At 45.1% G+C, this 24,736-nt stretch overlaps 1 protein-coding gene across 4 annotated transcripts in view; it reads left to right on the top strand.

Annotated features, from left to right (window-relative positions):
• The window catches only part of TENT2 (terminal nucleotidyltransferase 2), a 1,237,070-nt gene that overhangs the window by 513,413 nt on the left and 698,921 nt on the right, over positions 1-24,736 (top strand). For all 4 annotated transcript variants that reach the window (XM_044063713.1, XM_044063711.1, XM_044063715.1 and 1 more), the window contains one exon: positions 21,572-21,648. In XM_044063713.1, the coding sequence (XP_043919648.1) occupies positions 21,572-21,648 (77 nt within the window). The remainder of the gene's footprint in view (positions 1-21,571; positions 21,649-24,736) is intronic.

The raw sequence follows: 24,736 nt of genomic DNA, 5'->3' as shown, positions 1-24,736 counted from the left end.
ATGATTGTGACCCTCCTTTATTCTCTCATCCTTGGTTTAAGCAATTTCTTAGAGGGGCAAAGAATATAAGACCCCCACGTAGAGCTCCTACTCCTGCTTGGGATCTCAATTTTGTGTTGGAAAAACTTACTCTACAACCTTTTGAGCCTGCAGCTACTGCCGAGTTAAAGTATTTGTCATGGAACACTGCTTTTTTGTTGGCCATTACCTCTGCAAGAAGGGTTTCTGAATTACAGGCCCTCATGGCAGTGGAGCCTTTCCTGATTTTTCATAAGGATAGGGTATCTTTGCGTACTAATCCTTCCTTTATGCCTAAAGTGGTTTCTAGTGTGGCTTTAAATCAAACTATTCATTTGCCTACTTTTTATGCAAACCCCCAAAATAAAGGGGAGAAAATTTTGCATACTTTGGATATTCACAGGCAGTTGCGTTATTATTTGAGCAGAACCAAGGAGTTCAGACAGTCTCAGCAATTGTTTATTTCTTTTGCTTTGGGTTCACAGGGTAAACCTGTTTCAAAACAAACTATTTCTAAATGGATTGGGTTTTGTATTTCTTTCTGTTATTCCCATCATGGTAAAGAGATTCCTGCTGGAATCAGGCCTCATTCCACTAGGGCTACTGCTACTTCTACGGCCTTTCTAAGGGGGGTAGCTACAAAAGACATTTTGGAGGCAGCTACTTGGAGTTCAGTGCATACCTTTTCTAAACATTACCACCTTCCTCTTTATTCTAAGTCTAGGGCTGGATTCGCCACTGCTATTTTACAGGGCATTTTAGCGGCCCCTAATGCTTTATGATTTTTACCAGCCTCCCTTTCCCGTTGCTTTGGGATTCTACCCATAAGTAAGGACTGCAGCAATGTGAGATGAAGAACATAGTACAGTTTTGTACCTACCATAAATGTAGATGTTCGAAGATCCACATTGCTGCAGTCCAATTTACCCTCCCTCCTTCCCCACTGTAGTTTGACTTGGTGCTATGCTTTAGGTGATGGTGGTTGTTGGGCATGTTTTTGGAGGTATTCTATTTTGGCTGTGGCCTTTCTGGTTTGGCCTTCTGACATCTGGGGCAAGAAAAGACTGAGGATATGACGTTGGTCATGCGCCTTTATACCCTGACGCTCTGATGTCAGATCTAGGCGCCCATGACCGACGTCAGCCTAATACTTTGGTATTCGGGCCGACCGAGGACAGCGGACTACCCATAAGTAAGGACTGCAGCAATGTGGATCTTCGAACATCTACATTTATGGTAGGTACAAAACTGTACTTTTTTTAGTGGCTATCACATCTGCCAGACGGGTGTCAGAGTTGCAAGCAATATCTGTAAACCCCCCCTTATCTGATTTTTCACAAAGACAGAGTATCTCTTCGTACTAATCCTTCCTTTGTCCCAAAGGTCTGTTCCCATAACACTTTGAACCAGTCCATGGAACTTCCATGTTCTTTCCGAACCACTCCAACGCAGCAGAATACAGGTTTCATCAGTTGGATGTCCATGGGCAATTACGTTTTTATTTGCACTGGACGAAGGAATTCAGGAAATCATATCAATTATTTATTTCCTTCTCCGAATCCAGGTCACATTTACCAGTTTCTAAAGTGACCCTCTCAAATTGGATTTCTACCTGTATGGCTTACATTTACACCTCTGAAGGTAGACCTTTACCTTTCAAAATCAAGGCTCATTCTACTAGATCTCAGTCTACCCCTGCAGCCTTTCAGGCCAGGGTCCCACTTGGTAATATTTGTGCAACAGCAACTTGGGCTACCCCTCACACATTTATTACTCCTTACAAATTGGATCTAACCTCCAGGGATAGAGCATCCTTTGGTTCCACGGTACTCAGGAGTATTTTTCCTTGACACACCCAAGAATAAGGTGCTAGGGACGCTGTCCCATATGTAAGAATGAAGATGAGATAGGACTACAGAACATAAAGAAGTTATGTGGTCACCATAAAGTTCCATGATAGCAGTCCATCTCCCCCTTCATTCTTACAAACCCACCCTCCTACTTCCATCTTGGAAGTACCTGGAGACAGATAAAAGATTATCTTTCACTGGAGACCTTTTATTATGGGCTTCTTTCTGTATGTTGTTCTTATAGTTTTAGTTGGCAGCAAACACAATCTGGGGATTGTAATGGTGCACCATGGGATACCTACCTAGCCATGAGCCAACTAGAAGTCTTCCAGCTTGTAAATAGGCCCAGCCGGAGCCGAGGATCGGCTCTGATCCCATATGTAAGAATGAAGGGTGAGATGGACTACAAACATGGAACATTATGGTGAGTACATAACTTCTTTTTCTATGTTTCTCATTGCATTTATTTTTACTCTTGTGTTTTGTAGTGTAACATGATATTTTGTGATTGAAAATATATGTACTTGATTTTTGGGAGTTTGTGATTGTGGAACTTTTCTCCCTGGGCCTATACTGAGAGTGGGCACTTTCTGGCCCAGTGGGACTTTCCCAGTAAGTGAATGTCAAATAAGTAAATAAATATTTATGTACTTAGTGTTTGACTGCGTTAGTCCCACCAAGTCAGTAGCCTCTTTTCAGGAGTGACATAAGATGGTGTTAATACCGATTATGGGAATTTGTCCAAAGCACCAGGTATCTTCCCCTCCTTTTTTCTACAGGTGTTGTGGGATCTTTTACATCTACATGAGATACCAACAACTTAGGCAAGAAGGTATGATGGTTTCACAGCTCATCCTAAGGATGGTGCACTCTGAATGCAGTCTCCCCACCCCACCCTGCCTGCTTCACTGCAGTGCCAGTATTGGAAAATGAATTAGTGTAAATAGTAACAGTCTCCATTGATGTTGGAATAACTGTTGAGCCACTGACACTGCAGATGTCCTTCTATTCCTTTGTTGCAGTATTGTAGTTGTGGGATTTCCTGCCCTCAGGCGACTCGTACATTGTCTCCTATACAAAAGCTTCAGCTTGGCTGTTGCAGCGTGCATGGGACGTCAGACGTAGGGCCATAAACCAGGGGTCTTAAATGTGCTCTCTGCACGCACAATCCCTAGAACTTTTCAGCCACACTCGACCTACACATCGTACGATCGCTCTTTCACAGACTTTGCATCAATAAAACTAAGTAACCCATTGGGATTCTGTTTTCCTTGTTTTGCCGATTGTTATTGCTTAGGCTTGGTTGTTGTTGCCTTTAGCTGATGTCAGATAAAAAGGGAAAGTGCCAGTGCGGGTGCCAGATACCCCTTAAAGACGTCCGTGATAGGTGTGTTTTTTGCTTAGGCCGGAAGCACGACCATTTCTTCTGCTCAATCTGTCAATCATTTGTGACGAAGACCCTACTCAGCCGTCTGGCCACTTTAAAACGGTACCTAGAAAACCAGCGCCTAAAATGGTTGGACCTTAGAATGGATCCCGCATCGGAGGTCGCACCCGAACCTCCGCGAAAGAAGGCCAAGATTCCTAGGCCTTCCTCGACTGCCCTTTGCTTCCCGATGCCCCGCCAAATGCCGATCGAGGAGTTGAGGAGCACTCGGCGGATCCGTCGACTTCAACGATGTCCCCAGAGGAAGCCATTGCACAGCCAACAACCGGCACGTCCTTGGAGCTTGCCCACCGTCAGTGTTGAGGGGGAACCAGTTTCTGTGGTACCTCCGACCGGGATCCAGACTTTGGAAATGCTGACTTCAAAAATATGACGCCAGGCCAGTTCCTACCTTCACCCCGGCCAAAAAGAAGCAAAAAACCAAGCATACCTCCTCCTCTTCAGAATCCATACCAGATTGGCAGGCTTTCAGTTCCTCTGTCATACAGGCCTTTATTGCCCTTAGGCCTTCAGCCTCAGCCCCCACTACTCTGCCTTTATTGAGCCCTAGGCCTGTATCTGCCGCTTCCCTCCCACCCATGACCTGTCAGGTTAGGGAGTAAGAGCATGATTCTTCCTTTTCTTCCTCAGAGGACTGTATTTCATATATATCTCATATTGCTTCTCCTCATGAGTATTATTCTCCTGATGAAGAATCAGTGGAAGGGGATTTCTCCCCCTGAGGATATTACCTTTGGTGAGACCATCGCTTCCAAAATGACTGACACCCAAAAGAGGTACTTTGAGCTGCTTCAAGTGGAATCGCCCTCCCCTTCAGCTTTCACTCCGGTGCTACCTGCTTACTGAATGCCTTTAATTCAGCTTCTGAGGCCCCAGGCTCCCTGCCTCCTGGCCCTAAGTGCCCTGACCGCTTCTATAAAGTGCCAGAGGAGCAAAAATTCCTAGTTAAGCCACCCTTGGCAGACCCAGTTTTTATTGCCACTGCTCCTGATAAACAGTCTAGACTGCTGCCTTCCGCCTCCCTCTTACCCACTGATAAAGATGGCAAATATATGGGTAGGATGGGAAAGAAGGTATACACATCCTCCACTTTGGCTTTCCAAGCTGTAAATTATCAGACCCACATAACTAAGTATGCTCTAGACTTAGTGTCTCAAGCCTCTTCCATGCTGGCTTCTATGCCTGACAGTCCCATTAAGGCTGACATTGCCTCCAAACTGTCCTTGGCACAGCAAGTAGCCAGGCACTCAATCAGATGCAGCTACGATGCTGCAGAAGCATCTGCCCGCTCTGCAGCATCTGCTTCTGTCCTCAGGAGATACTCCTGGCTGAGACTACAGAATCTACTTGAAGACTTCAAGTCCGAAATATTGGATGCCCCCCTGGAAAACGAGCTGCAGACCTCTTCAAGAATCTGCAGGAAAAAAGTAAAGAATTACAGGACATCAAACATCTGCTGGTGTCCCACACTCCCAAGCATTATAGGAACTTCCCTGCTAAAACCACTTTTGTAAGGCGCAACCCTCCTCAGACAGCTGCCTCCTCTTCCGGATCTAGAAGAGGGGCAAGAAGACCTACTTTGTCCAGACCTAATGCTCCACCTCCTAAGCCCAGACAATCCTTTCAGGACAGGGGAGGTCCCAGTAATGCACAACTGCCTTGCCCACCTTCCATTCTCTGCACGCCTTTCCCATTGTCTCCCCCTCTGGCAATCCATCATCACAGACCAGTGGGTCCTATCCATTATCCAAAAAGGGTACTTCCTGTCCTGGAAAGAAAACAACATCCAGGAAAAGTGTTCCTTTTCCCCCAAAAACAAATTAATCTCCTACCACAAGTTTTGTCAGAACCTCTAAAGCTAGGCAACATAGAACCCGAACCTGTCCCCTCAGGACAGGAAGGAAAGTGATTCTACTCTCGTCTCTTCCTGGTCCCCAGAAAAGATGCCCCTAGAGACCCATTTTAGATCTCTCCTGTCTAAATCTACACCTTCAGGTACCCTCCTTCAAAATGCTGTCACTACCCACTCTGCTGCCTCTTATTCCAGCCAAGGCCTTCATGACCACCTTGGACCTAAAAGAAGCCTACCCTCACATTCCCATCAGGACTTCCCACAGACAATTCCTGCATTTCTCTGGACCTTCCTCTCATTTCCAATTCACTGCCTTGCCCCTTTGGTTTATCCACTGCCCCCGAACCTTTACAAAGTGCCTAGTCCCAGCCATTGCCTTCTGAAGAACTCAGGGAATACAGATTTACTCCTTTCTGGATGACATTCTAATACTAGCAGAGTCCAAAGATACCCTCTGAAGGCGGCTGCACTTCACCATGTCCCTTTTGGAAAATTCTAGGGATCTTCTGTAGTCCTATCTCGCCTTCATTCTTACACATGGGTTCGGAGCCTATCCTCAGCTCCAATTCTGCCTATTACAAAGTTCCAAGTCTTCTAGTTGGCTCGTGGCTAGGTCGGTATCCCATGATGCACCAGTACAATCCCCAGATCTCGTTTGCTGCATCTACGAGTTCAGATATGCTTCTTTTTTGCCATGGCTAAGTTTAACACTTTTTTTCTGTTTTTACTGTATTACAGCTTAACGTTACAATTCATATAGCTTTTGATAGTGTTTAATAGTATTTCGAGTAGTTTCAGACTTGCTGAAGTGTTTTTCTTGAGTTTAGATTCTTTATTGTTGAGAACTGGTTGACTGTTGGTCTTGTTGTTCTCATTGGTAGTCTGTGTGCCAGTCTTTTTCTATTTATTGTGCGCATGTGCACTTAATTGATATTTGCAGTGCTTATTATTGTAGAGAGTTTGGAATTTAAATACTTATTACTTAGATATTTAGTGTTTCCAGTTAAGGTGCGCGTTTGCACTCAATTTACCTTGTTTTTTGTGTGCTGTGTTGATTAGTATTAGAGAGTTAGTATTTAGACTTTCCTTCTTGGATATTTATCCGGATATCTAGTTATTCAATTGGCGTAAAGGGTCTTTTGATATTTTCGACCCTTCTTGTTCTACGACTTAGTGTTTGACCATAGTTTTCACTGAGACAGTTTGGTCATTTTCATAGTCTAGTTGGTAGTTTCTGACCTTCTAGTCTTTCTCTCTACCTAGGTCCGTTTAAGTTAGAGGACCTAGTTCTCTGCTTTTTTCTCTTCCCAGGGCTAGGCCCGTCTAAGTTAGAGGACCTAGTCCTCGTTGTGTTTGTGTTGTGTTTTTCCTGCTTCTCCGGTTAGCATGTCTAACGGGACAAAAGACCATAAACCCTCAGGGTTTAAGAAATGTGTAAAATGCTCCCAGAAAATGTCAATTACGGATGGCCATAGTAATTGTGTGTATTGCCTCGGAGCCATCCATCTGCAGGAAACCTGTTTGTTTTGCCATTCCTTCTGGAGCTCCAGAGTTCTACAGGAGAGGAAGTACAAGCTAATTTTGAAAGGTCTCCTCAAGCCTTCTTTCGAGGAAGACTTGGCCAGTTTGTCATCTTCCTTGAAATCCCATTTATCCAAAACAGACGAAACTAAATCTGCCAAGAGGCATTCCCCGGCGCCATCCTGTGCTTCGGAACCGCCTCCTAAACTTTATAAACAGGACAAGACTTCTACCTTCTCGGCTCCACTGATCTCAGAACTGATCAAGGTCGTTGATACTGAGACTTCAGTTTTGGCCCCATGCATTTAGGAGCCGACTACTGATAGCAAACATCAGAGCCGGTCCACGGATCCTTTGCCAGTCTCCCCAACTTTAAGGACCCCTATCTTACAGAGGTCCAGATCTCCTACACTGTCTTCCAGATTTTCCAGGAGCCTATCAGACGAAGATATGGAGAGAGTAGTGCTGAGACTCCTGAAGTCATCTGCCTTGCCAGAAATGCTGTTGGCTCCGACCCAGTCAGTCCCGGAGACACCCGAGTCCCCCCTGTTGTGCTTCCCCCTGTTGTGCTTCCTCATCTGAGCCATGCCGGGCTTTTGGAGCCGGAGTGTTGGGTACCGCTGGTTGTGGAACCCATGGATGTCCTTCAAGGATGCATCTGCAGTCCTTACAAATGGGTTGTCCTGTCGTCAGGCAGCCCTTCGGTCGGCCGGATTCCAAAGTCTGGGTCTGGCCTCGGCTGGTGTCGCACTTCACCCGACGTCATAGCGGCAGTTCTTCGGGTATAAAGGCATCAGCCGACACCATTTTCCTCAGTCTTTCTTGCCGTGTGGCGCCCGAAGCAGAAGCTGTTCGCAAGTGCCGGTCGGTCAGAGCCAGAGATTACTACTACAAGTACCGAAGACTTCTAAAAAGCTAAGTACCCGTTGGGGACTCTTTCTTGCCTCAGCCGATGTCAGAAAAAGTGAATAACTGTTTAACTTGTGGGAAACAAATACCTCATAAAGATTTCCACTCTTACTGCTTACCTTGTTTAGGCCCAGACCACGACGTAGCAGCTTGTCTAGCCTGTGCTTCTTTCAACCGACGGACACTTAGACGTCGGTCGGAATTTGCTGAAGAGTTTTTCGGCTCCGATTTTGCTTACATTATGCCGTCGGATACTCCGACTACGCAAATTTCTAAAAAACGCAAGGAAAAGGACCGACACTCGCGGTCCTTGTTTCGCGAAAGCGGTTAAGCCAACCGCGAGTGTCTCGGTTTCAGCTGAAACCGAGTTCACGGTTCTTCCTTCGGCCGAAAGCTTGCCACTTACCGAGGCCTCAACCAGCCTGGCTGAATCTGCTACTGAAATCCCACCGTGCCGGGCTTTTGGAGCCGGAGTGTTGGGTACCGCTGGTTGTGGAACCCATGGTTCCATCTCCCCCTGAGGCTGTCTCAGAGCGGAGTTCAGCTCTGACACCTTCGGTGCTGTCCATGGTGTCTAGGAGCCGACGTTCCCCAGTCGGCCCTGACAGGGACACTTGGACCCGGATCTCTTCGGTTCCGAGTCTCTCTCTCTCTCTCTCTCTCTCTCTCTCTCTCTCTCTTTCTCTCTCTCTCTTTCTCTCTCTCTCTCTCTCTCTCTCTCTGTCGGCTAGGGTGAGCTTGGATCCTACATCTATCTCAAAGCCCATGGCTCTGGAGCCGATGACTTCCTCTGTCTCCTTGGAGCAGAGGAGGCCTTCTGAGCCAGAGAGGTCTGCCTTCGAAATGATGCAGAGTGTGCTGTCCCGCTCATTAGCTCCACCCAGGGGTACAGACACTCTTCCCCCTCGGGCACCGACCACCATCTCAGCACCTACTCCCTCTCTCGGCAGCAGAGACCCGCAGCCTCAGGAGCCCTCGCTTGGTGGCCCTCATTCTTCCAAGACCTCCCCGGAATATCCTTCTGAGGAGCCCCCTCAGAAGAGGACATGCAAGAGGAAGCATGTAGACTCCCAGGATGAGTCTCTTACCTCCGACACCGACCTCGAGGATTCAGAAGGGTCCCCCAAGTCATCCTCTGATGATGTCTCCTTTGTAGACATCTTGGAGATCCTTAAGCAGAGGTACGGCTGGCCCACTGTTACCTCTTCTGATGAGTCAATGTACCTAAAGGCCTTCGGGACTCAACCTGCAGCCTCTTGGGTGTCTCCACCTTTCGACGAATGTTTAGACCTTGTTAGTCTGAAAGTGTGGGAGACTATTGATGCTGTGGAGCCAGTTCTCAGGAGACGCAGTAAATTTTTGTCTGCTCCCAAAGAGAAGGAATTTTTATCCAAGGGTGTGCCTGTAGATGCCATGGTGGCGGTGGCTGCCACTAAGAAGGAACTAGCTGAGACTTCATCTGTCCATCCGCCGAACAAGGAGTCTCGAACAATGGATAGGTACGGGAAGTGTATCTTTACATCAGCAGCATTCACACTCAGATCATTGAACTACCTAACACATTTTACAAGGCTTCAGAGAGATCTCCTTAAGAAGTTGGGAGAGTACAAGGTACATCTACTGAAGGAATCCCTGATAAGGTGTCTGCTCAGTTGTCCACCTTGAATTCCATTGTTAACTCCTCCATGAGGCTGATTTCTTATGCAGCCGATGGAGCAAGCAGGGCAGCGGGTTCAGGAGTTTCCCTTAGGAGGCACTCCTGGATGCGCTTGTGTAATTTTGCGGAGCCGTTCAAGTCTACCTTTACCAAAACCCCCTTTGACGGTTCTTCCTTGTTTGGACCCAAGTTAAAAGACACGCTCACCAGGTGCAAGCAAGAAGGGAAAACACTGTCTGCCGTGGGAGTACGTTTTACTGTCCCCTCTACACCATACCCCAAGGGTCAGAGAGGTGGTAGGATGTGGTTCAAGAAGTCCCAGAGGTTTTTCCCCGATCCACAGAGTGACTCCTCCTTCAGAGGCAGAGGAGTGAATGGTAAAATCGCCCTAGAGGCAGTGACGGACCGCAAAACCAGGGAGGCCGTCCCTATCAGCGCTCCTGATGTGGGGCCCGGCTTTGCTTCTCTGGAGCCAGTCGAGGGTCGCATTTCTTTGTATCCAGAAGCCTGGCCATACATCACCCGAGACAAATGGGTACAAAGAATTATCACCAGAGGTTATTCCATTCCCTTTTCTCTTCCACCTCACATTCCCAAGAGGATCCCAGATGTTCCACCCAATCACAGGGCTCAAGCAACTGTAGAAGTGAACAAACAAGTTGCTCGCAAACAGAGTCATCCAAACCGTCCCTGCAGACCAGGTAGGATTCGGAACTTACTCCCGATTCTTTTTAGTGCCAAACGTACAGGGGACTGGAGGCACATCTTGGACCTCAGCAAACTAAACAAATCCTTAAAGAAGGACAAGTTCTTGATGGTGACACTGTAGTCTATACTCTCTCTGTTAGGGAAAGACACTTGGATGTGCTCAGTAGACCTCCAAGATGCATAGTACCATATAAAAATGGACAGAGCGTAAAGGAGCCACTCACTACCAGTTTCATGCTCTGCCCTTTGGTCTCATCACAGCCCCCAGGGTGTTCAACAAATGTATGGCAGTAGTGACAGCTCACCTGAGACGTCTAGGATTCCAAGTGTTACTGTACCTGGACGACTGGCTCCTGACCGCCCCCACCAGGCATCTACTCCTTTAAACCAGAGATTCCATTATCCAACTTTGTTCCCAGTTGGGGATTACTATAAATTGGGAAAAGTCTGCCTTATCGCCCACTCAATTTGTGACTTTTATAGGCACAGAAATAGACACAGTCGCCATGTTAGTTCGTCTTCCTGCAGAAAGTGCACAAAACCTCATACAAGTTCTTTGTCTACTTCCCCTTCAAAAAGTCAAGGCAAAGACAGTGCTGAAACTCTTGGGTACCATGGCCTCCACCATAATGCTAGTCCATCTTGCCAGATTGCATATGCAAATTCTTCAATGGCTTCTATCGTCCCAGTGGTCCTTTGAACAACTGCCTCTGTCCCACCACATCATATTAACAGAGTCTTGCAAAAAGGACCTCCATTGGTGGATTCAACCAAACCAGCTAACGACAGACACTCCATTCCTTCCTTGCCAACCCGTTGCTACTGTGACCACGGATGCCTCACAGGGTGGGGGGGGCATTATCTAGGCAGGACTGTCCAAGGCACATGGCAATATCACGAGGCTCACCTGCATATCAGTGTCCTAGAGATGAGGGCGGTGCTTTTGGCGTTGCAAGCACTTCACGACCGTCTTCCTCTTGGGACGATAGCAATCCAATCCGACAATATGTCGGTGGTATGGTATCTCAACAAACAAGGCGGAACCAGATCTTACCCCCTTTGCCGGGAGGCTATTCGGGTTTGGAAATTGGTGATATCTTCCCAGTGCTATCTAGTGGCAACGCACATCCCAGGGACAACCAACGTGATAGCCGACAAACTCAGCTGGGCATTCTTGATGCCTCACGAGTGGTCTCTGAAGCAGGAAATAGCAGAGCAGATCTTCCGCAAATGGGGACAGCCTCGCTGCAATCTTTTCGCCAGTCCGATCAACTCCAAATGCAGCAGCTACTTTTCCCTTGTCCCCCTTCCCGGGGAGTCAACGAGAGACGCACTTGCTCACGATTGGCCCCTGGGTCTCCTTTATGCTTTTCCCCCCTTTCCTCTCATATCCAAGCTGATTCAGAAAGCAAAACTGTGGGGAAGCAAATTGATTCTCATCACTGCTTACTGGCCTTGTCACATTTGGTTCCCCTTTCTCGGGCCTCATCTTCTAGACGATCAATGGACTCTGAACCCAGTGCCAGATCTCTTGACGCACATGTCAGGCTGTCTTCACCCCAGCCCTCCACACCCTCAACTTGACAGCATGGCTGCTCCAGTTCCATCCCTAGTCAGTCTTCATGATTTTTCACCCGCTGTGACCCACATTCTCACATCTTCTCATAAATTCTCCACTAGAAAGTTATACACTAGCAAATGGAGAAGGTTTTCTATTTGGGCTGAAGAAAGGAATGTTGACCCTTACACCGCCTCCATTCCAGTGGTTTTAGAATTTTTGTCTGAACTTTTTCACCAGGGATCTGCTGCTGCCACAATTAGGGTTCAGTTGGCAGCACTGTCAAATTTTCATTTGGGTCAACATGAGTCTAACCTGATGTCACACAGGTTGTGTAAAACCTTCCTTAAAGGTACTACTTTGCTGAAACCTCCCTTTCAGGAACCAGTAGCTTCCTGGGATCTAAACTTCGTCCTGTCCAAAATTGCATCTCCACCCTTTGAACCTGCTCATTTGTGCCCGTTGAAGATGTTCTTCATCTCACATTGCTGCAGTCCTTACATATGGGTAGTCCGCTGTCCTCGGTCGGCCCGAATACCAAAGTATTAGGCTGACGTCGGTCAAGGCGCTTAAGACTGACATCAGGACGTCAGGGTACAAATGCGCATGACCGACGTCATATCCTCAGTCTTTTTTGCTGCATGGTCCGATGCAGAAGCAGCGTTGCAAGTGCCGTTCGGCGTTCTGAAATTTTTCGAGTTCGGAGTTTCAGACCGAATCAAAGTTGGCTAAGTACCCCGTTGGGGAATATTTTGGTTTTTTCTTGCCTCAGTGTTTTACCGGATGTCAGAAAAAGTGAATAACTGTATTTCTTGTGGGAAACCGATACCACATAGGGACTATCATTCTTTGTGTATTCCTTGTTTGGGGCCTGAGCACGACGTTGTTGGGTGTCGCTTTTGTGCTAGGTTCAATAAGCGCACTATTAAGCGAAGGTTAGATTGTGCTAGGCTGGTCTTCGAAGCGGTGCAATTATAATATGCCGTCGGATTCACCGGCGCCCGCTTCGAAGAAGCGCAAAGATAAAGCTGTTAAACCCAGGCAAGATGAGTCGTCCGTTCCGGACGCCGGTTCTTTAGAGGCGTTAGTGGAACCGGTGGTTCCGACGGAGGCTTCTCTGGAGTCCCAGGGGGTGACTTTGATATTGCAGGATGTGGCCTCTCAGGAGGCAGGTCAGGCTGAAGGGGCTTCTCAGGTTACTGTACTCCCCTCCCTTCCTAGGGTGGTTAGGCCCTCTCCTTCTGTTTCCAAGCCTTCTCCCAGAGGCAGGCCAGGTTTAGCTTCTGTTGGTGTCACTCCTAGTTCAGCAGGGTCTGTGCCCAAGAAGCACATGCTTAAAATGGCAGAAGATTTGATTACTCTGATTAGAGGTTCTTTGCCCCTCCTGATAAGAGGCCTAGGGTGGAGCCAGAGTTGGGGAGTTTTGAGCAGGCTTGGATGTTTCAGAGTCTTCGGCTGAAGACTTGCAGGAGTACTCTCCTTATTCTGATTCTGATGCAGATGATTCGACTCCTTCTGCTTCTCCTCCAGAGGATTTTTCTTTTCAGAGACTCTTCATTCCATGAGGGAACATTTTAAGTGGGAAGGTCAGGACTTCTCTGATTCCAGGAAAAGGCTTAGGGAATTTTTGCTTTTACCCCAGCATAGGCCCTTGGCTATACCCCCTGTTCTGGATGTTGTGGAAGATGTGTTTGCAGAGGCTTCTCTTAATCCTGATTCTCTGCCTCCTGCTCCTGTTAAACCGGATAGGTATTACAGGGTGCCTGAGGCTCATAAATATCTTTATAAGAGTCCTAGGGCGGACCCAGAAACTGTTAGTCAGGGACCTAAGGGTGTCAAGGCCTCTGTTGTAAAAAATCCGGTTCCTCCAGATAAAGAGGCCAGAGCTTTGGATAGGTGGGGTAAGAAAGTCTATACATCTTCTACCTTAGCTATGAGGGCTTTGAATTGCCAGTTTCATATGTTGAAATATCAAAACTATCTTCTTTCTCAATTGAAGTCTAAGGTGGATGCTCTGGCGGAAGGCATTGAATGTAAAGAATTACAAGATTTGGTGCATGTCTCTGAACAGGTGGGTAAGCATTCTTTACAATGTGGTTTTGATGCTGTACAGGCCTCGTCTAGGGTGGCTGCCACTGGTTCAGTTCTTCGCAGGCACGCCTGGCTGAGGGATCAGAATTTATCTGACCATGTTAAGACAAGGATTTTGGATGCTCCTTTACAGTCTGATGTGTTGTTTGGTTCACCTGTGGAGTCAGTCTTGAAGAAAATGGAAGACAAGGCTAAGTCTATGCAGGCTGTTAAAGATTTTTTGCAAGTTCAGCCTCCAAAGTTTAGTAGGAATTGGCCTGCTAAGGGGTGGAAGTATCCTTCTTATGATTCCCAGCCTAGGGGTAGATCTAGACGTGGTAGGGGCAGAGCTCAGAGTTCTTTCAGACCTAGAACGGGGAGTTCACCTGCACAATCTTCGGGTGAGGGCAGGGGCCAGTCCTTTCGTAAACAGGCCCAATGACCTACCTTTTCAGCTGCCAGATCCTTCTTGCCTGGCAGCACCTTTGGGAGGAAGGTTGGCACTCTTCAAGGAAAATTGGAATTTGATTACCCAAGACAAATGGGTATTGGATATCATACACCAAGGTTACAAGTTTTATTTCCATACCTTGCCTCCTTTCAAAGGCATGCCGGACGTTCCTCCTCAGCAAAGACTAGAGGCTCACAAACAAATTTCTCTGCTACTTCAAATAAGGGCCATACAACCGGTCCCTCTGCCAGAAGTGGGCCTAGGATTTTATTCTCGCCTGTTCCTAGTACCAAAGAAAGGGAACACGTGGAGACCAATTTTGGATTTATCTATCCTCAACACATATCTGGACATTCCCAAGTTCAAAATGCTGACGTTACAACAGCTTTTACCTCTGCTGGGCAAAGATCACTGGATGGTGACTCTGGATCTCAAGGAGGCTTACCTTCATGTTCCTATCAGGCTCAGTTGCAGGAAGTATCTGCGTTTTCGGGCTGGGACTTCTCATTATCAGTTCTCTGCATTGCCCTTTGGCTTATCTACTGCCCAGAGTGTTCACGAAGGTTCTGGCTCCAGTGATAGCTTTCTTCAGGCTAAGAGGAATACAAATCTATCCTTATTTGGACGATTGCCTGATTCTGGCCCAAGGAAAGGACGAACTTCTTCATCATTTACAGTATGTGATAGCAGTGTTAAGATGCCTGGGGTATTCTGTGAGCGAAATAAAGTCCAGTCTAGTACCCTCTCAGGACATGTGCTTTCTGGGTGTGAGACTAAATACAGCATCCCAGATGGCCTTTTGACCCCGGACAAACAAAAGAATCTTTCTCTTTACTTCCATCAATTGTCTCGTCAGTCCAGGCTGACTGCAAGGACAGTCCTTCAAGCCTTGGGGTTCATGGCATCTTGTATTCTGGTACTTCCCAATGCCAAACTGCATATGAGGAAGCTACAATGGTATCTCAAAAATGTATGGACACAGCACTGCCAAGATATGGACACTGTCATTCAGATAATACCTTGCATTCAAAAGGAATTTTTGTGGTGGGCTCAGGAATGTCACCTAAACAAGGGACTCTCTGTGACCCGGCCAGAGGCGAGTCAGATTCTAACGACAGATGCCTCAGACAAAGCTTGGGGAGCTCATCTAAATGGAAAATGGGTACAAGACAAGTGGCCTGCCAGACTTCAACATCTACATATCAACTTGAAGGAGATGTTAGCAGTCCAATTTGCATTAATAGCTTTCAAGGATTTACTTCTTCCAGGGCAGGTGTTGGTTCTAACAGACAACACAACTGTCATGTGGTACATCAACAAGCAAGGGGAACATTCTTATCCTCTATGCAGACAAGCAATGATTTTGTGGGAGACTGCTCTCAGTTTACAGCTAAATCTTCAGGCAAGGTTTCTGCCAGGAGCACAGAACTCCTTAGCAGATGTGTTGAGCAGACAAATTATGGATCCCCACGAGTGGAAATTGGATCCTCATGTATTTCAGAAATTGACAGTGTTATGGGGAACTCCAGACATAGATCTGTTCGCTTCTCCACTAAACTACCAGCTGCCAAAGTTTTGCACAAAAGGTTTCATCCCACAGCCTGGAAAGTGGATGCTCTCTCATTCAATTGGAGCAATCTTCACGTGTATGCCTTTCCACCTCTGCCTCTCCTCCCAAAGGTACTCCTGAAGGTCAGACAGGACAAGCCAAACATGATTTTAATAGCTCCAGATTGGCCTCGACAGCACTGGTACCCATTACTGAGAAGTCTGGTAGGAGCCTCCATGGCCTTTGCCTTGATTCCTCACCTGCTGTCTCAGGAGAACAGTCATTTACTCAATGTCAAACTTCACTCTCTACATCTAACAGCCTGGCATATTCTGTTTTAAACCCTGGAGGGTCTCAGCTTCCACAACAAGTTTTGAATGTTATTTTGGAGGCCAGAAGGCCTAGTACAAGGAAAGTGCACGCAGATAAATGGAGGAGATTTTTATTTTGGAGTACAGCAAAGGACTTTGATGTTTCTAAGCCTAATTTAAGTGTGGCTCTTCAATACCTTACTGAGTTACTGGACAAAGGTTTGTCCTTCTCCTCTATTAAGGTTCATGCTGCAGCAATTTCTGCTCACTATGACTGTGACCCACCATTGTTTTCTCATCCTTTGTTTAAGCAATTCCTTAGAGGGGCAAAGAATATAAGACCCCACGTAGAGCTCCTACTCCTGCTTGGGATCTCAATTTTGTGTTGGAGAAACTCACTCTACAACCTTTTGAGCCTGCAGCTACTGCCGAGTTGAAATATTTATCATGGAAGACTGCTTTTTTGTTGGCCATTACCTCTGTAGAAGGGTTTCTGAATTACAGGCCCTTATGGCGATTGAGCCTTTCTTAATTTTCCATAAGGATAGTGTATCTTTGCGTACTAATCCTTCATTTATGCCTAAAGTGGTTTCTAGTGTGGCTTTAAACCAAACTATTCATTTGCCTACTTTTTATGCAAACCCCCAAAGTAAAGGGGAAAAGATTTTACACACTTTGGATATACACAGGCAGTTGCGATATTATTTGAGCAGAACTAAAGGGTTCAGGCAGTCTCAGCAGTTATTTGTTTCATTTGCTTTGGGTTCTCAGGGCAAACCTGTTTCAAAACAAACTATTTCTAAGTGGATTGGTTTTTGAATTGCTTTCTGTTATTCCCATCATGGTAAGGAGATTCCAGCGGGGATTAGGCCTCATTCCACTAGGGCTACTGCTACTTCTACTGCTTTTTTAAGGGGGGGTGGCTACTAAAGATATTTTGGAGGCAGCTACTTGGAGTTCAGTGCATACTTTCTCTAAGCATTACCACCTTCCACTTTACTCTAAATCTAGGGCTGGTTTTGCCACTGCAATTTTACAGGGCATTTTGGCAGCTCCTAATGCTTTATAGTTTTGCCATCCTCCCTTACCTCTGCTTTGGGATTCTACCCATATGTAAGGACTGCAGCAATGTGAGATGAAGAACATAGTACAGTTTTGTACCTACCATAAATGTAGATGTTCGAAGATCCACATTGCTGCAGTCCAATTTACCCTCCCTCCTTCCCCTCTGTAGTTAGAGGCGGTTGTGTGGTTTGGGTTGTGTATATTATAAATATTGTAAATATGATTAGTGCAGGGGTGGTTGGTTGTTTTTTGCTGTCTTTTGGTTTTGGCCTTTCTTTTTAGGGCCTTCTGACATCTGGGGCAAGAAAAGACTGAGGATATGACGTCGGTTATGCGCATTTGTACCCTGACGTCCTGATGTCAGTCTTAAGCACCTTGACCGACGTCAGCCTAATACTTTGGTATTCGGGCTGACCGAGGACAGCGGACTACCCATATGTAAGGACTGCAGCAATGTGGATCTTCGAACATCTACATTTATGGTAGGTACAAAACTGTACTTTTCTGTCTTGGAAGACCTTGTTTCTAGTAGCCATCACATCTGCTAGATGAGTATCAGAATTACAAGCACTGTCTATCAAGCCCCCTTATCTGATTTTCCACAAAGATAGAGTATCTCTTGGCACAAATCCATCTTTTATCCCTAAAGTGTGCTCTCATAATAACTTGAACCAAACTATAGAGCTGCCGGTGTTCTTCCCTAATCATTCAAATGCAGCAGAATACAGATTTTATCAGTTGGATGTTCACAGACAATTACGATTCTATCTACACAGGACTAAGGAATTCAGGAAGTCAGACCAGTTGTTTGTTTGTATCCTTCTCTGACTCCAGATTAGGTGTTCTGGTCTCCAAAGTGGCCATTTTGAATTAAGTTGTATCTCTTACAGTTATTCCTCCAATGGAAAGCCTTTGCCGTTCAAGATTAAGGCTCATTCTACACAATCCCACTCTACATCTGCAGCCTTCCAAGCCAGGGTTCCAATTGATATTTGTGCAGCTGCGACCTGGGCTACCCCTCACACTTTTATTACTCATTGCAAATTGGACCTGACCTCTAGGGGTAGAGCCTCCTTTGGTTCCACAGTACTCGGGAGCATCTTTTTGTGAGCCACCCAAGAATCAGGTGCTAGGGACGCTGTCCCATGTTGTAAGAATGAAGGCGAGGTAGGACTACAGAACATAAAGAAGTTATGTACTCACCATAACGTTCCATGTTTGTAGTCCATGTCACCCTTCATTCTTACGAACCCATCCTCCTACCCCCGTCCTGGAAGGATCTGGAGACAAGATAATTTTTCCGTAACAGGTGGAGAGCTTTCATTATTGTTCTTTCTGGATAGCTTTAGTTCTGTCTTTATATAGTTTAGCAGTAAACAAGATCTGGGGATTGTACTGGTGCACCATGGGATACCTACCTAGCCACGAGTCAACTAGAAGACTTTGAGCTTTGTAATAGGCTGAGTCAAGTTGAGGATTGGCTCCGAACCCATGTGTAAGAATAAAGGGCGAGATGGACTACAAACATGGAACATTATGGTGAGTACATAACTTCTTTTTTACCATCAACCTCCCAAAGTCCCCCTTGAACCCAGGCCAGGACAAGATTTTCCTAGGCTGCAGAATCAGAACGGACAAAATGAAGGCTTTTCTCCCACAGGGCAAGGTTTTTTCCCCGACTTCCTACTCCCAGAAGGTGACAAGGCAATTCCTTCATCTCCTGGGCTTAATGGCAGCAGCCATCCCCATGCTACCACTGACCAGAATTCATATACACAAGCTACAGTGGTACCTAAAACAACATTTGGTCCCAACACCTACATCACTTAGAACAGGATATTCCCCTCCTTTCCTGTCTAAAGGAAGAAGTCAGCTGGTGGATCCAGCAAGTCCAACTAAACCCAGGACTTCCACTGCAACCACCCACCCCAACCCAAACAATGCATATAGATGCCTCAGATTCAGGTTGGGGTGCAACACTGGCATTCTACAGGGTCCAGGAAAAGTGGCAACCTTCTCTACAGACCAAGCACATCAGTGTCAGGGAAATGACAGTAGTCTTCCTAGCCTTAAAGACCTTTATTCCCTTTCTGGTCCCAGCGGTGCTCCTGATAGTGACGAACAACACCACTGTTATGTGGTACCTCAACAAACAGGGAGGAACAAAGGCCTACCAGCTGTGCAGGCTGATCCTGCTGATATGGGACCTAGCCTCTCACCACAACTTGGTCCTGCAGGCGACCTACATCCCCTCGCAGGACCACAAGCAAGCAGATCTCCTAAGCAGGACTTCCTCTCCACAGCACAAATGGATGCTGGACGGGGGGGAAGGGGGTCTTCCTAGACATAGTCCGCCGGTGGGGTACTCCACAAATAAACCTGTTTGCCTCCCCCCAGAACAGGCAGCTGCAGACCTTCTGCTCAAAGATACACACCCCTCTGACTTGGAGAGTGGACGCTTTCAACATTTCTTGGGAGGGGAAGTATTCCTTCCCAGTAATTCTTTCTCCATAGTTCCAGCTAAGACCTGGACCTACCTTTGCTACTGAAGGACACCAAGGGCACACACCTGTCCCCACTGGCATTCCTCCTGCTGGGCCTTCTTCTGTACCTACTGGCCTTCAGGTTCTGAGGATTGTGCGTGCAGACGTCACATTTAAGGCCCCTGGTTTATTGCCTTATGTCTGATGTCCCATGTATGCTGCAACGGCCAAGCTGAAGCTTTTGTATAGGAGACAATGTAGGAGTCGCCTTAGGGCAAGAAATCCCACAACTAGAATACTGCAACATTCTTTAATTTGATCTAAACCTATTTTTCTGACTAAAATGACTTTTTTCTGTCTGCTTTTTGTTCATTTATTGGCTGGGTTGTCATTTGTCTGGCATCTGTGCGCTCTCCTTGTGTCCATATGGGATTTTGCCTATAACTCAGACATGTTTTAGACGAAATGGAAATCCTCCGATGTGTCTGTTCATGTATTATTGGCTTAAAACAATTATTTTACAACAGTCTTTATTCAACAAACAGTGCTACCAATGCTACATAAAAATTACTATATTGATGTTCAGTTACAGGTTAAACATGCAAAGAAATGAGAGTGCACATGGAAAAATAAAAGACCAGTCAGTTACACTGGATATGGTATGTACGTAAAAAGTCTGATGTGTACAGAAAAGATCTGTGTTAGGGAAATATTAAAAATATACAAGCAGACATTTTCCACAGATATCACCATGTTCCACAGATGTCCCTGTTTACACAACTGATGTTTTTACTTCCAGGGGTGGGCATGTGCCCACCTTTAAAGGAAGGTAGATTAGTGAGCTCCAGCCATTAGGAGGGATTTGAGCCTTCAGCCTCTTTAGTAGACAGTTATGACAACTTATTGCACAGCTATACTGGGTTGCAGGTTGTTGTTCCCTTTATTACAAAATATGCTAATTTCCATAGCATAAGGGGGATACTTGTGCTGCTTAGTGGATTTCAGGTAGCCTGGAAATCTGACTGAGGGAATAGGTATGTATCTACCTGTGACTAATTCCCATGTTTGAACGTTTACTGTTGAAGTGAGTGCACTCATGCGACTGTATTTTCTGTTCTGGAATTTTGGATATGTGGTCGAGGAACACTCTGCTGAATAGTTGAGCAACACTCCCCGAATGCACTTCCTAGGAAGATGTGCATGTTGTAATTTCCCTACTCCTTTTCAAGTTTGAGGCAGTTGAACATTTTAGGAAGAACAGTTTGATTTAGGAACATTTCAGCTGAAACTACCTTTCAGTGTTGTCCCACAGCCATCTTCTTGCAGCTGTTTAACACATTCAGCCAGGTGTGAGCACTGTTACATTTATTTTATTTACGATCACCAGGAGTGTACTTTTGCTTTCTCGGTGAGTTGGATTAAATTGATTTTTACCACACCTGAGTCTTCCTTATGAACCAGCTTGTAGTGTGATTTGTTCGACACAGCTGCGTTTCTGTGCCTCATTTTGTCAGCTTAATCAGACATTTGTAGACAGTACTGGTGTGATAACATGATGTCTTTTAGCTTTCTTCCTGTATGCTGTATCTCCTTCCTTTCACTTGTGAGAATGATGTTTCTTGGTTGTATTTTACTTTTGCTTTTATTTCTAATCCTATTTTTGGCCCAGGGCTGCCTTTTATTGTTTTGTTTTCTCATTCTCCATTTTTTCCATTGAGAGCAACTTTTAACTTTTATTTGCTTTCTGGTGGTTGCTGCACGTACTGCTTGTAACATTAAATTTAACTGTGCCAGCAGTTATGTACAAGGAAGAAAACTCAAAGATCTAAATTTAAAGTAGATAGTTTTCTTATTTTATTGCAACAATAAAACAAGATGTGAATGCATTTTTAGTAACTCTGAGAAAGACTTAAGAACAACCGTGTTTCAGGAAAATGAATGCTGAATATGGCGGTTAGGATTGTTTGTGTGTTAGGGGAGGGTGTTGCAAACAAAATTCCTCATTTTTACTTATTTTACTGTATTGTGACTGGAATTGTATTGTGCCTTTCTGTTTTGTGTTAGTAACTATTTGTAAACCTTATTTAAAATTAATAATCCATTTTGTGTTTCTAATTTGCAGTCTGGTGGAATACGACTTGAATGTAAATAATATTGTTGGCATACGTAACACATTCCTGTTGAGAAGCTATGCATTCAGTGAGTAAACATTTGTATTCAGATTTTTTTGGCAATTTGGAAGGCATATTTACTGTTGTATTTTAAACTGCTGTTTTGAGGCTGTTTTTTGCAGACCACATGAAGTCCTTAAACTGGCAAAACATTGTCTTAGAAGACTTTTACTGATAACAGATCAGATGATGTTCTTTTCATTCTTCCTCAGCATGTTGGTTACAGATCCGATGTCAGATCTGACTCTGTCACATTCCACAGACTTAAGGATTCAACTCTTGTGCTCCTCCATTTAGCCGCAACACCTAGTTAGCCTACAATTCCCCAGATGTCATTTTCTGCCATTTACACAGACGTAGATCCTGTCGGAGTATTTGTGAGTGTATTTTTTTCCCCGCAATTAAAAAAATCCTATATTTAACCTTCTAAATCCTCCTTATCTTAGTTTTTTCGGAAGTTTCTACCCGTTGGTTCTTCTCCTTTCTACCGTTTGTGAGGTAAACTTTTGCGTACCATTGCTGGTGCCTCCTCCTTTAATGCCTCTTCCTTTCCTTTATATAATATATATATATATATATATATATATATATATATATATATATATATATAGTCATTTTATTTCTTTTATTTTTTTATTTTTTAGCCAGAAAAAACATTTTTCTTTTCACTTTTTCAGTTCCTGTTCCTTTGATAGAATATGGCTGAGAAGCCAACAGTGTTTAAGAAATGCACTTCGTGTGGGCACAAGGCCCTTAATTCTGATGCCCACATGGAGTGCTTTTACTGTTTAGGGGCCGCTCACCTCAATACAAATAGTGCCATTTGTGCTGCCTTTAATTTAAGTTCTGTTGCAGATAGGAGGAGTAAGTTAGTTCTCAAGAGATTATTGCCTTTTTCTTCCTCTGGGGCTCACCCCCCCCCAGCAAGCATTCCAAAGATCATCAGAGCATAGAAAAAGGTCTTTAGATCCTAATTCTTGGATCCAGTAGTTATTTAGGCACATCTTCTACACAACCATCTGATCCAGAACCCTCTGATCTGACTTTTCATCTCATATTGATTGATCCTATTTCTCTCCGCCCCCCCCCCCCCCATGCAAACTCTCTGAGGAAACTTTCTAGGCCTCAGTCCAATATTTCATCTGTCAGGTCCTCCAGGAGTCTGAGGCAGAAGTGGATAGGATGATAAGGAAGTTCCTCAGAGCTCAGATTCACATTGGGGGTTATACGGCTCCATTATCCAACAGATCCACGAGCCTCCCTTCTACTTCCCATATAGTTGTATCTCCTCCTCCGATCCATCCTTCAGTTTCAGAGCTCTCTGATCCAAGACTCCTGAGAGAATTGGTGGCGGAGCTGAAGAGGGTTACGTCTTCGACTCATAGCTTCCCTGACTGGTTCTTCTCCTGTTCCTTCAGATCGGGATTAGTATCTGAGCTGAAGCATCCGCGTCAGATCCAGGGGGGGTGGGGTTGGGTTTTACTCTGATACTATCGGAGCTGTCCTTGCACCTCAAAGCTTGGGTGTTAGATAGCTCTGGCTCGGCTCACCCCTCGAGATGCAGATCGGGACAGAGTTTGGGCTTGTCTGCCTTGGATGTTTCGGCTCCAGTGCGGCCGGCCATGACTTCTCCTGGTCTGTCTGTCTCCAAAGAAGTGGAGAGAGTATTTTCTCATCCAAGAGACCTAGTCTTCCACTGTTACTTGGATTCTACATCTATTGCCCCAGTGGATCTGAATTGTGATCCCATCAGACCTATCTCACAGGAATGGAGAGATGATAAATCAGCAAGCAGAGTAGTATTGCTGGAAGTGAATTCATTCTGAAGTCTTGGTGAGTACCTTCATGAGGTGGACCCTGTTTTTCACAAAATTTCACCAAGTTAACACTGATATATAGACTGTATTTTATATAGACATATATCATGGACAGAAGTAGGTTAAAAATAAAAAGATAGCTGGGTGCACAAGACCCTGGATAAAAAAAAAGTGCCCAATCCTGGTAGGTGCACTGGTGCCAAGACTAGAAAACAATGACAGTGTAGAATCCCCAGGACAGGGAAACATTCTTACAATAGAGTTAGGCCAGACCCAGGGGGAGCATGGCCCCCCTGTTGTAGAAGGAAGTAGTAGTCCACAAAAACCACTAGGACAAAAATAGAAGGAAGTAGTAGTCCACAAAATCTGCTGGGCCAAAAAAGACCCATAAAGATGATAATGGACTGTTGAGGATAAGAACGAAATGATATATTGTTACTATTATACAAGAAGCTCAGAATTTCTTGACAGAAGATGTACAAAAAGTTTGAGAGAAATTAGAGGAAAGAAAAATACTCGCACAAGAAAATCTGTCAGAAGCTTCAAATAAGAAATTCAGCAGATTTAGGGAAAACACATAGATCAAGAAACCTTGGGTCATTTGGATGAAGAAGCGACCAAGGAAATACAAAAATGTAAAGAACACAATCTACAGATTTTTGAAAGGTATAAAAAAGAAATATGGACAAGGGAAAGATATCTGATATGGTTCAATATTTATGCAAAGGAGAAAGCCCAATTAATATAAAAAAAGCAGCCCCAAAGATATTCAAAGAGGAATACATGCAAAGGCTTCCAGGTATGGAAAATTTCATGATACAAAAAATATCCTAGAGGGAATATAAACAGAATATTAGTAAAGTAGAAGTAAAAAAAATAGAATTTGAAGTTATAGAACACCTTCAAAGTGAAGGATTTAGTGTAGAAAGTCTAACACAGGTTATATCACGGCATGCTGAAACGACTCCCCCAAGTAAGGAAAAATGGCAGGAGCAGGGGACATCTGAAAAAGAAATATGGACATGGGAAAGAAAAACATATTTAATATGATGCAATATTTATGCAGAGGAGAAAGCAAAACTTGTCTTTGTGTTGCAGCTTTTCCCGGTTAGGGGTTGCCACAGTGAATCATTGCTCCACAGATTGATTAGCAGTGGTGTTTTTACAGTGTCTAGTTGTCAGCCCAGCACCCAGCTTTCATAGAAGTCACACACACTTACACGCGCACCTACCTGCATATGTCTTTAAAACTCATTCGACCGCAAGGAGGACATGCAGACACTGCACAGAAATAGCTCC

Source organism: Protopterus annectens, chromosome 2.part2 (genome assembly GCF_019279795.1).
Source record: "Protopterus annectens isolate FY-2018-M chromosome 2.part2, PAN1.0, whole genome shotgun sequence".
Lineage (NCBI taxonomy): Eukaryota > Metazoa > Chordata > Ceratodontiformes > Protopteridae > Protopterus > Protopterus annectens.
The sequence above is the reverse complement of the archived record's forward strand: the minus strand, read 5'-3'. Positions and strand labels throughout refer to the sequence as shown.